The sequence below is a fragment of the Panicum hallii genome, chromosome 4 (genome assembly GCF_002211085.1).
Source record: "Panicum hallii strain FIL2 chromosome 4, PHallii_v3.1, whole genome shotgun sequence".
Lineage (NCBI taxonomy): Eukaryota > Viridiplantae > Streptophyta > Magnoliopsida > Poales > Poaceae > Panicum > Panicum hallii.
This window is the reverse complement of record NC_038045.1, coordinates 5,303,888-5,316,590: the sequence shown is the minus strand read 5'-3', so window position 1 is coordinate 5,316,590 and position 12,703 is coordinate 5,303,888. Positions and strand designations below refer to the sequence as shown.

General features: G+C 49.3%; 1 protein-coding gene across 1 annotated transcript; it reads left to right on the top strand.

The window, feature by feature from the left end:
• The first annotated feature begins 7,340 nt into the window (after nt 1-7,340).
• LOC112888371 (peroxiredoxin-2E-1, chloroplastic-like) lies at nt 7,341-8,416 on the top strand. Its single transcript, XM_025954575.1, has one exon. It carries the CDS (start codon nt 7,413-7,415, stop codon nt 8,121-8,123), a length of 711 nt encoding a protein of 236 aa, XP_025810360.1. The 5' UTR covers nt 7,341-7,412; the 3' UTR covers nt 8,124-8,416.
• The last annotated feature ends 4,287 nt before the right edge of the window (nt 8,417-12,703 follow it).

The following is a 12,703-nucleotide window of genomic DNA, read 5'->3' as shown; positions in this document are numbered from 1 at the left end:
TACAAGTTGAGGCTTACATTCGGGTAAGTTCTATTAAACTCAATTCAGACTTGAAGTTCCAGATGAATTAAAGAGTCCGCAACTATAAACACAAATGCAAAGTATCGTGGAATTACGATAAAGATATCTTTAAAATGTTGATATAAAATAAGAACCATAGTTTCACAAACTATAGTATTCTATATATACGAGCATTGAATGTTTACTATCTTACATGTACTCCTATAAACTTCTTAAGACTGATTCCATGTCAACCTATACTAGCATTGAAATTTGGAGTATTATTTAGATAGTTTCAAAATACTTGCTCTACCTTTTTTTAAGACTGATTCCACACCAACCTAGTTGTTCTAATTGGTAGATCCAATAAACTTTTATTATTGTGCTTTCATGTCCTGCATTAGTCATTTCTTTCCTCTCCTACCGTTAAAAATATTGTAAATTTCAAGTGCATATACTTTTCACGTATCGAACATAGCATACACTACCTTAGATAGCTAGTAGCTAGTTGTAGCCTCAAAAATTATTTGACAAATTTTATGCTTCCATAAATTAATTGATGTCGGAACGGGTGGAAATATCATGTTTACACTGATGGTATAAAAGTTGTCCGCAAGAAGTGTAATTAGGATATCACAAAAGACAACATCATGGCATTGAGCAACACATTTGACAAACACTACACTATTGTTAATGCAATGCTTAAGTCTACTGGATTTTGTTGGGATTGGAGCAAAACAAAATATATGTTGATAATAAAGCTATTTAGGAGGAATTTGTGGAAATAAACTACAATGTTGTCCTTATATTTGGTTGTAGCTAACAATTTCGTCATGTATATGTAAGTATAAATTTAGGTTTAGTTTGGTCGTTTTAAATTGTTAGTTAGGTCATGTGGGTCGTAAACGGTCCAAATCACCGTGAGCGACGAAAATAAACTAAGATGATTCCAGAAATAGGCTAATCTAGGTTTGAAAACTAGCTTGGCCATTCTGGAAATAGACTAAGCCGATTTTGTCGGGCTTCGCCACTATAAATCATTTAGAGGGGGGAACTATCACACTCACATGGTGAATGACGACAAGGTTCACGAGTAAACAATTAATTAGTGCACTTATATGGCAAAGAATGAACATTTTCAAATATATAGATGGGAGATCTTGCTTCAGTAGGAGTCCAAACTCTAATTAGTCTTGTGTCAAAACACAACTACTAACTCGGATTCGGCTACCAAAACTGGCCGACCTCTACCAAAACCGGCTGACCTTTTCATATTAAGAATTTTCCAGAACCATATCTCTCTCATCCAGATTCGAAATTGGATGTTCTCTATGCATTTTGATCTTTTACACGGGATCTATACAGTGATTATGTCCAATTTAGAATTTACAATGTTAAAAAGTCCACATTGGTCTTTAATCAATCATTTTCAAACCTAAATTGGATCATTTGTATCAGTTCACATAAATTTTAAAAAGTCTGCATTGGTCTTTAATCAATTATTTCTAGCCCAATTGAATCATTTGTAGATATGGTTGTCCGGCAAACATATGAAACAAGGTTGACTTAAACCACTATAGATAAAATTAAAATAGATTTTTATGAAAGAAACAAATAAGCTTCTCTAGGTCAGAACTTAGAAGCCACACCGTGAATGCAGATGGCAAGGAGGTAAATGTTTCGTATATATGTTAATTCCCCTATTGAATATTGGAATTACGCAATACGGATGAAACGAGAAAGAACCACATTACATTATGCTTCTCTCTTTCAACTAGTAAGTAAGAATTGATTAGAAAACTTTGTGCATGTTGACTCTACACTAGGATTAGATGATGATTTGGTGCTTACTTAGCATGGCACATGGCATCGCATGACAGCTTAGGTCCGTATTTGCCTTGAAGTTGAAACTTTAGGAACAAGATTAGCCCTTTTGAAATTTGGAAGACCCAACTGAGCAAATGAGGAAAGCTATAGACCAAACAGATCAATATCAATTACTCCCTCCACCTATGAAGAATGCAGTTCTAGTTTTTTAAAACAAATTAGTAGTTGCGTGAAAAAACTCTCATGCCCTCATTTGTTGACCACATGCAGTTAGTTTTAACATGCAAATCAAATCTGACCATTTAATTAAGCAGGTAGTTGACATTTAAATTCTAAAATTGCAATTTTTATCTGATTTTTTCAAACGTAGAATTGCACTTTTTATAGGATGAAGTACATGATAAAAAAAGATGGATTTAGTAGTGCTCCCCAATAACCCAATTCAAAGGCGTATTTCGGGCCCAACACCTCCCAGAATGCTGGGCTCGCTGTCGCGCCCAGCCCAACAACAAGCAGAGCCGTCGTCCTCACGCCGCCGTCGCATTCATGCACCACCTTAGAGTCTCAGACCTCACTAAGACTCACTCCAACCGGCGCGCCAACAGCCAAGGCAAATGTAAATTGGCTCCCGCAGCGGCACTGTAGCGCACGGCACCGCGTCCAACCCGGCATGCAAACGCGCGTTGCAAAATGGATTCTAGGAGAGAGAAGCGGCAAAATGCCGCCCGCTCGGCCCGGAGGCAAACGCGATTCGGCCGCCAGCCCGCCCGAAACAAACGACCAGCTCTCCCGCAGAGGACCAAGCGGACGACGAGCGACGCGGAAGAGGAGCAGGGAAGCGACGACCCAAGCGGCGCAGACACGCCGGCGAGCAAGGTGAGCTTCGCCTTGACCTTCCCCACCTCGATTCGTTGTTCTACCCTAGGGTTCTGGGTCAGATTTCGCATGCACGACGAGCTATCCATGGGATGGGGAACCGATGGGTACCCTAGGGTTCCCCAATCGATCTAGATTTGCTAGGTACGAGTGTATTTTGCGCGGTTTTGTTCGATTCCAATAGCATTTCTACTCTGCTGTGCCGCAGAGCCTCAAAATGTGGATGGGGAAGAAGGGGATCGGGTCTAACTTGTTTGCGTCCCCTTCCCATTCCAGATGACGTCCCCTGAGAAGACCCTTGATTTCGCCATTGACTCCATGGCCGATGCTACCACCCTTCCTCTGACAGTGATGCCTAGTTATTCCAGTGTTTTAGAGGAGGCTTTATGTATCTTGTTATGTGGAACTCTGAACTAAGTTTGTGTGTTTGTGAGACCTTTTGCAGTACACCCTGTTTATGTAATTTATATGTACTAGACTTTGTGTTTCTTGTGATCTGAACTTTGTGAGACCTGTTGCAATGCACCATATTTCTTGTAATATATATGTACTATATTCTGAACTTGCATGTGTGTTCTTTGTGATCTGAACTTGCAATTGATTGCATATGTTATTGCAGAATGGAGGGGCATTTGTCAGGATATGGTGGTAATACCAATGCATCCGAAGTGTTCATGGCAAATGACTTCGATTTGGAGTTGCAAACTACACACATGGTATATCTTTACTTTTCTTCATTGTTTGTAGAGAGTTACATGTTAAAAAATTGTGCCTAATTCCACTGCTTTTGGACTGAAGGAATTTAGTGAACCCAATGTGCCATCTCAAGTAAACACTGAAGAAATTGAGGAGATAGATGGGGAGCAATTTGCCACTGGTGCTACCAACAAGAAAGGGTTTTATCATCGTGGTAAAGCATTCCTCCCTCAAGAGGATAGGGTCATAGTGTCTGGATGGCTCAACATTTCCACAGATGCATGCACAGGTACCTTTTGCCACACAGGGTCATTGTAATCTTCATAGAATATTGATATAATGACCACACAAAATTACATAGTTCTTAAAATGATTGCAGGTGCATCCCAGACTAGCAATGCATTTTATGCTAGACTGCATAAGTATTTTCTTGAGAATTGGGACATAGGTAGCAATAGAACCCAAGTCTCTATTTAGAACCGATGGACTACGATACGAAAGGCAGTGAGCAAATTTACTGCAATTCATTCGGCTATTCAGAGAAGGAATGAAAGTGGCAAGAATGATTTGGATAAGGTATTGACTTATGTCTCATTGTACTGGTTGTCTGCTTCAAATTGTACTGGTTGTCTTACTTCACAATGTACTGGTTGTCTGCAGGTCAAAGATGCTATAAGAGTTTATGAGCAAACCAAACCATGGCAGTTTGCACATTGTTGGGAGATAATGCGTGAAGAACCAAAATGGAACAATTACCTGTTGGAGTGCAACAAGCCTAAACAGCCTGTGAACAAAAGATAATCAGCCAGCTCCTGCATTGGAGACCCCTGCTACTCGTGCACAGATTGAAAGACCGGAAGGCCGTGACAGCGTGAAGAAGCGGCGTGCAGCTGTAGAGGAGTCATCGTCAAGTGTTGCTGTCGAAATGTTGCAGAAAATACATAATAGAGGACAGCAGCTAGATGAACAAGAAGCAAAACAGAAGGAAGAGTTGATTGCTATTGAACGGGCGAAGTTTGACCTACAGCAAAAAGCATTGCTTGTTAAGATTGAACAAGGGGAGAAGAAAATTGAACTGCAGAGGGAGATCTCTCGTGACCAAAGGGAAGTTTCCCTTGAACAGATCAAGCTACAAAGAGATATAATGGAAACCAACAGGTTTCAGACTGAAGCCCAAATAATGTTCACTGATCTGAATTCTTTCTGTCCTTCTGTTCGGTTTTGGATTGCCAAGAAACAGAGAGACATACTGGAGAAGGAAGGAATAAACCCGGCTAAATCTACCTCTGGTGCTACAGATGACCATCACCCCTGATGTATTATGTTTGATTTCAGTGATTTCATGTGTTAAATTTCTTATTGTTGAACAAAACTGATGTGTAAGATTATGTGTGACCAATATGTGTGTGGACCTGATGTACTATGTTTGCCATTTCATTTGTAACATTGGAGCATGTGGACCTGATATACTATGTTTGCCATGTTGTCTGGTACTCGAGAGCTGTCTGGTACCCGAGAGCAACAACAATGTTCTGATTACAACAAGTTCTGGTACTCGACACCTACACATTGTTCTGGTACCTGATTACACAACACAAGACCTAGCAGGACCTGATTACAATGTTCTTGTAAATATTTACAACAACAATGTTCTGATTACACATTGTTCTGGTACTCGACACCTACACATTGTTCTGGTACCTGGTACCTGATTACACAACACAAGACCTAGCAGGACCTGATTACAATGTTCTTGTAAATATTTACAACAACAATGTTCTGGTACTCGAGAGCCAGAACACAGCAAAAGAATCTGACTACTACTACTAGAACCTGACTACTACTAGAAAGTCCAGAACCTGACTACTACTACTAGAACGTGACTACTACTACTACTACACCAAATAACCACTGCAATTCAAGACCACCAAAATGACCACTGAAATTCAACTACTGCCAATACCTCCGCGCATATGGCCCTATCTCGTTTCCTTTCAACATCCAATGGTGCTCGATGAGGTCTTGTTGCAGGCGCTTGGATGTCGGCCGGTCCTGGATTTTATGGTATGCAGCCATGTAGTCATTAAGCTCGGCTATAGTTCTGTCCCTAAGAATTGGTGGGTCATTGGCCTCACGAAACTCGTTCTCATCTCTCCATGTCCCGCTCCGACTCTATAATCATGTTGTGAAGAATGATACATGCACGCATTATGGTATTTATATCTTGAGGACTCCAGAGTCTCCCGGCTTGTTGAATTATCCGAAACTTCGACCGAAGGACACCAAAACAACGCTCCACATCCTTTCTTGCAGCTTCTTGAGCTTCGGCGAATGTCTTGTCCTTCGAATTTATAGGGTCACTTTTAGTTTTAACAAACGTCGTCCAATCAGGATATATCTTATCGGCAAGATAGTATGTCATATCATACTTGTTACCATTCACAAAGTATTCTACGGGGTGAGTTCTTCCATTGGCCAGATCATCAAACACATGTGAGCGATCCAACACATTCAAGTCATTGCTTGATCCTGGCATTCCAAAGAATGCATGCCAAACACGCAAGTCTTTTGTTGCAATAGCCTCAAGGACAACAGTCGGTCGCCCCTTTCGTCCAATATATTGCCCTTGCCAACTAACCGGACAAGAACCCCACTCCCAATGCATGCAATCGATACTTCCAATCATCCCGGGAAAGCCTCGAGCCTCATTCTCTGCAAGAATCCGATTCAACTCAGCCTGGTTAGGTGGTCTTAGGTAGTCTTCTTCAAACTCAGAAATGATCGTGCTGGCAAACTCCTTAACACATTCCAAAACGGTACTCTCTGCCATGGCATAACCATCATCAAGGGAGTCGGCTATAGTGCCATAGGCAAGCATCCGCATAGCCACAACGCACTTATGCTTGCCATGAAATCCCATGCGTCCAAGGCCATCGGCTCTCTGCTGAAAATATTCATTCTTGGCAGCAAGCTTCTCATAGATGTTGTTAAATACACTTTTTTTCATCCAAAAACTACAACACAGTCATACAAGCGATTGTTAACAAATTGCAATACAATAATCCGACTAATCAATTGCTTGTAGGTGCCATCTTTACCGGCGGCGGAATGTGGCGTCGTCGAACATAGGTTGTTCCGCGAAGTAACGCTTCACAAGCTCAGCCCAAGCGCCTTCCCTATCCCTCAAAATAACACGATGCATCGGAACTGATCCACCCCATTTTCGAGTACGGCGTGATGTGGCCAGGAGGACGGCCTGACTCGCCTCGGCTTCAAGACGGAGCCTTCTCTTGCGTGCACTCGAGAACACGCCTGACACAAGCCGCACCGACGACATGAAGATGATTGGGGGAGATCCTGCGAGTAAACCAGAGCACCATTACTACGGCAATACGGAGATCGATCACAAGAAGGCCGCCAGGAACATTACCTGTGTTCGTCGTCGCGCCGTCGTGCCGTCGTGCCGTCGTACCAGGGAGTAAACCGGACAACGCTCGCGCCGTCGTAGGGTCCAGTTGATAGGGAAGGCGCCGTCGTTCCTACAAATGCAGGGGAGGGGCAGGTGGGTCCTGCCGTCGCACTCGCGCCGCCGCCTCCGGCAGGTCGCGCCGGCTGAAAATCGTCGCGCGCCAACAGGCGAGGCGTGCCCTCTACGGTTCGGGATGGCGGACGAGGGAAATGTCCCTGCTTTGGCGCCAACCACACTTTCGCGGGCTGCGGGAGCCATTCTGGCTCGGCGCGTTGGAGACCCGGCGGGCCAAGGTGGGCTGGCAAAATAGTTCGGCCTTGCAAACTGCAAAATGGCTGCCCAAATTGGCTGAGCCGGGTTGGAGTCAGCCTAACCTGGCAGCCTCCCCGCACATCGGCCGAGCCCCGCCGCCCGCAGCCAATCACACTCCCCAACCACCAGGGAGACCAAAATCCCCCACCTCCTAGGGCTCACTCCCCACCAAGTCAAAACAGAAACCTCCAGGCAAGTCCTCGACCGCATCGCCGCCCGCCCGCCCGCCCCCATGGCCACCTCCGCCGCCCTCGCCACGCTCTCCGCCACGGCCGCCGCCGCCGGCAAGCGCCTCCTCCTCCCGCGCCCCTCGTCCGCCTCCTCCTCCCTCTCCTTCGCCTCCCGCCGCCTGGGCGCCGCGGGCCCCCTCCGGGCCCGCGGGCTCCCGGGGTCGCCAGTCCGGGCCGCGGCGTCGTCCGCGTCGGCGCCCCCCGCCGCGGCGGCGGCCAAGACCATCGCGGTCGGGGACCGGCTCCCCGATGCGACGCTCTCCTACTTCGACTCCCCTGACGGCGAGCTGAAGACGGTGACGGTGCGCGACCTGACGGCGGGGAAGAAGGTGGTGCTCTTCGCGGTGCCTGGCGCGTTCACGCCCACCTGCACCCAGAAGCATCTCCCGGGGTTCGTCGCCAAGGCCGGGGAGCTCCGCGCCAAGGGGGTGGACACCGTGGCCTGCGTCTCCGTCAACGATGCCTTCGTGATGCGCGCCTGGAAGGAGAGCCTCGGGGTCGGGGACGAGGTGCTGCTCCTGTCCGACGGGAACGGGGAGCTGGCCCGCGCCATGGGCGTCGAGCTCGACCTCTCCGACAAGCCCGTGGGGCTCGGCGTGCGGTCCCGGCGGTACGCGCTGCTGGCCGAGGACGGCGTCGTCAAGGTGCTCAACCTCGAGGAGGGCGGTGCGTTCACCAACAGCAGCGCCGAGGACATGCTCAAGGCGCTCTGAATTGGGACCCCTCCTCGCTCGCCATGGTTTGTGTCCCTTACCTGAAAAAAAAATAGCTTTCGTTTCTGAATAATCGTTGCGGCAACGGTGGCTTGTGTTGGTTGCTACCGCCACTGAGAGTTTGGCGACTGGTGAATTCTGCACACTTCACCTCAGTGAAAGAGTTGTCATCTTGATGCGAAGTTTCTGGTGAACATGGCAGTATAGGCATGATAGCTCCTTTGTGATTGTGAACTGCTCTGTTTTGCATCTTATGATGATATATCACTATATCAGTTCTGTTTGGGGAATTACTTGTTTGCATCCTAACCCTGTGTCCATGTCGAGGTGCAATGGTTGCAGCTGCTCTTTCTTTTTTTTGCAAACCGAAGAGGGCGACCGCTCAATTTTATTGGAAAGCTCAGGGCTTCATGCTTTGATGCGCACCTGACCAAACACGAAGGCGTTTTGATATAGGCACTCTGCACATAAGTTTGGTGCTATGGGTTAACTCGTTTGATTGGGGATTGACTGTGTTGCGGTGTCCTTTAAGTTTCGTCAGACATTCCCATTTCATCATGTCTGTGGTTTATGTCAGCTTCACACATAAGCCTTTGGGAAATGTTATGGGAATTCAGTTTTCTGAGGGAGCAAGGGGTCACATGCCTCTTGGGAGGAGCAAAGGCGCCTCCTCTTTCATTTCCTCCGCTAACAGCCTAACATAACATCTCATTGTTGTTAGTCCATTATCATACCGCTGGCAGTCAAACCTTTTCTAATTCCTTGGTATGCACGTGTTAGAAAATTAGAGCTAGACAAGACCACGAACGGAAGCTCTGAAACCAGATCGGTCGTAAGCTTTGATCGAATCTAAACCAAATACCTTTCTTTTATAAGGGAATACCTATCCGGAGACATCAACTTGAGCTAAGCAGAAGCGTAAACGCCGTAGACTTTTTGTGTATTCTTGTTTCTGATGCCTACTTTTTCTGGTAACAAGCCCATGTTCCTCTTCTCTTCACTAGCTTCTAAAGTCTTTGGGAGAAAGGTAAGCTCCCCTAACGGAGGCACATGAAACATCATCCTATCGGGAGAATTCCACCCCTCCCCCGATGCTAGCGTTTTCTAAGACTTGCGCTTATATGTGAAGAAGGAAGCTGGATAAAAAGTTTCCGCGACGGCAACTTAGCTGCAAGTCTGCAACAGCTAATTTCTGCTTCAGAGAAAACGCAATCTTTTGTGTAGACTGGAGTGTGAGTGGTGTAGTAGCAGAAAACATGTTCCCTGCCGTCTGCAACGAACAAAGGCACTATGCACACCTGAAGAAGCGAGACGGTGACTTTACGGCCTGCGGAACAGAAATAGTGCTTGTGCTTGTGCCCAGGTGTCCAGGTTTCCCCAACCATGCCATCGTTTTCGTTTCCCTGGATCCCCGGCTCGTCGCGGTGAAAAGCAGAGTCGCAGGCGGATGCTCACTGCTGCTGTGTTTCCTGACGGATGTTGCCGGCGGACAATGGTCATGCCCGATCAGCATGCCTGTGCTTGTTGGGCCGCAGCCTGCAAATGGGTGCAATGCTTCTTCGCTGTGCCCGGGCCGGTACAAACACCACCAGAAACGTCGTCAGGCTCTGGGCGCGCGTAGGGGCACAGCCGCACAGAGGCTGGGACGCGCGGAACTGAGCAGTAGACAGCGACGCCCTGTGGTGGTGTCTGGTGTGTTCCCGCGGCCAGCCGGGCCGTCGGCAGGACATTTCTGGGATCCAGGCCTGCCCGGCGATGCGCGCTCCCGGCTACAGTTTCGCCATCCACATCCCCCTTGATTGCACCAGGCAGACCGGCCGGACCCGGCGGCGGCGGCGCGAAACCAAGCGCTGCTCCTCGTGCCGGTGGCGATGAAAATCGAGAACCACATGCGCGCCGCGACGCAGCAGCAGCCGATCGGCCGCCGGCTCCACCGCCCCTCGGTCGGGCAAGGGGCCCTTGCGCACGTCCTGTCCCCGGACCGGAGGGCGCGCGCCACATGGGCGGGTCCGAGCCACCGCTCCGCTCCGCTACGGACGGCAGTGAACAACGCGCGCGGCCGGAGGGAGCTCTCTCGCCGGCTCGCCGCCCTGCTCGCGCGTCGGCGCGGGCGCGCCGCCGCAGGGTCGAAGCCTTCCCTGACCTCGCGCCAGACTCGGGCCCTGGACAACCGCAACCACCGCCCCGTGTTCCCCGGCCGGCCTCGACCGCGACATCGCCGTCGATCGCCCGGGCCTTTTCCTCCTCTCCGTCGGCGTCGTCCGTGACGATTGCCCCGCGACGCTATCGCTTTAACCTGCTACCTGCCCGTGGGCCCTCGCCACGCGATCCCAACTGTTTCCACGAGCACGTAGCGCGTTACGCGTTCACACGAGCCGGTCGTGCTGCGGCGCGTGTCCGCCTTTGGTCAGTCTGTCACGAATCGCACCCGCGATCTGAGGATCCTGTACGACGTACGTGGTGCACTGGTGCTACCGGTGCATCCAATCCAACGGACTCCAAGGGGTCTGGTGGTCTCATCCAATCCCCTCCCGACGCACCGCATGCTCCCAGCGCTGGTACTTCTTCCGTCCCAAAATTCACCTGCATATAATATATATCTAGATTAGATGCACAATAAAATTTATATATTTAGAAAGGTTAAAACGACTAATAATTTAGAATGGAGATAGTAGAAGTTATACATAACGATCGCCAGAACAAGAATTGTATTGTTTATCTTTTTTTGAGCAAACTGATCGTATTGATGCGTTGGGTGTACATTCAAACAAGTACATGAGCCGTCAACCCTGCCTATGCAACCCTTGTCTACGCATGCAGATTGGACGATCCATGATGCAAAGGCGAGATCAGCAACAACTAGGCTCCAGGTAGTGATCTGCGTTAGCACGCATGCAGTTCGGCTAGCATCGTCAATTTATCCCTCCTCGATTCGAGGTTTTGAGCGATTTGATCCAGAGTTACACTGGTCTCTATCATTTGGCAGCCACCGCGTCCGCGTCACACCACCGCCGGCGGCCGAACTGCCGATGACTAGCTTGAGCGGGATATCTGTTGTTCCCCCGGCCCGACCGACCTAAACGGCTTGTCAGAGATGGACTCCGCCGCTACCCGTGAGCACAGATGATGGTCCAGCACTGTCAAACCCGTCGCTTCAGACTTTCAGAGTTCAGAACGGAGCAATGCCTTGGGGGATTCATGGCGGCAGCAGGCGGCTAGCAGTGCCTGCCAGAACTCAGAATGTTCCTTGCCCTGGAAACAGTAGCGCTGTGCTCCCTGCTCCCGAGTCCCGCACAGCCAGCCACAACATCCACTGCCTTGTTTTGCCGAAACCATGGTCTGCAACCCTGCAGGAGCAACAGCCCGGCCGGAAATAGCAGTGACAGTGAACAATCCTGCCGTCGTCTCACCGAGATCGACGCTAGCTAAGGTGGTGCGGCGTTTTTGTGGCCCATTCATCTCCGATGCCGGACGGCGCCACATCTATCCGAGGAGCACATCCGCGTGCCTTTCGGGCAACGCAGGGCGCCCCAATGGCCATTTGCCCGCAAGACGATGAGAGGAAAGACGCTGTTCCGTGCTAAGCTAGCAAAGCTCTTCTGAAGTTCTAACCCTACCGGGGGCCTCCTGGTTCATGCATAGACCCAGCTGGAACGGGCAAAGGGACTGAGCTACCGACGAAGCGTGTCAGCCGCCCGGCGAAGTACTTCTACGCATTGCGTTGGATCAGATGGGTAATGGGTTGCTTGCTTGCTACAAAGCACCAAGGTGGATCGATCATCAGCTTTCAGTTGCTGCATTATTGTGCATCACATCCTGATCACAAGTAAGACCATCTCTGTCCGATGTCAGACTTTTCTACCTTTCACTAAGAATATTATAAAAAAATATATGAATTTCAAGATAAGCCTAGCTCTATACTAGCTAGTAGATTCATATAGAAAAACATTTCAATGATTTATAGCTCTTTTATTGAAGATATCATATTTTTGTAGATATTGATAGTCAACGTGTTACTTTTTTAGGGAGTATTTACTCACCACAGCTCCAACAAATCCCAGTCCCAGATGTATCAACACACACCGTATCCACCCCATAAATGAGCACGCATCACAGCCACGGCCCGGCGACTCAACCTCACTGTCATGTTGGCCCTACGGTTAAAACCACCGGCCACCGACACCCGGCGGCGTCCCCGGCAATCCGAGGTCACCCTCTGGCCTCTGGCCTCTACCCCGCCGTTAAATCTCCCCCTCGCTTCGCCGTCTCGACCCCGGGACAGCCGACAAAGCCCTCTCACCGTCTTTCTCCCTGCTCTCCACTCCCTTTTATTCCCCTCCGCGCGCAGCCAGCCAGCAGCACCACCCCGGCGGCGCTGCATTCCCGCGCCGCGCCCCCCGCATTGCGAGCCATTGCCACCGCCAGCTCTGCTTAGCCCGGAGGATAGGAGAGGGAGAAAGAGAAACGGTGTGCAATATACAATGGCCGGGATGGCGCTGCCGGAGTGGGCGACAACGGTGCCGGGCTCCCGCGGCGACGCGGCGGCGTGGCATCAGATCACGTCCCCCGTGGCGGTGCCG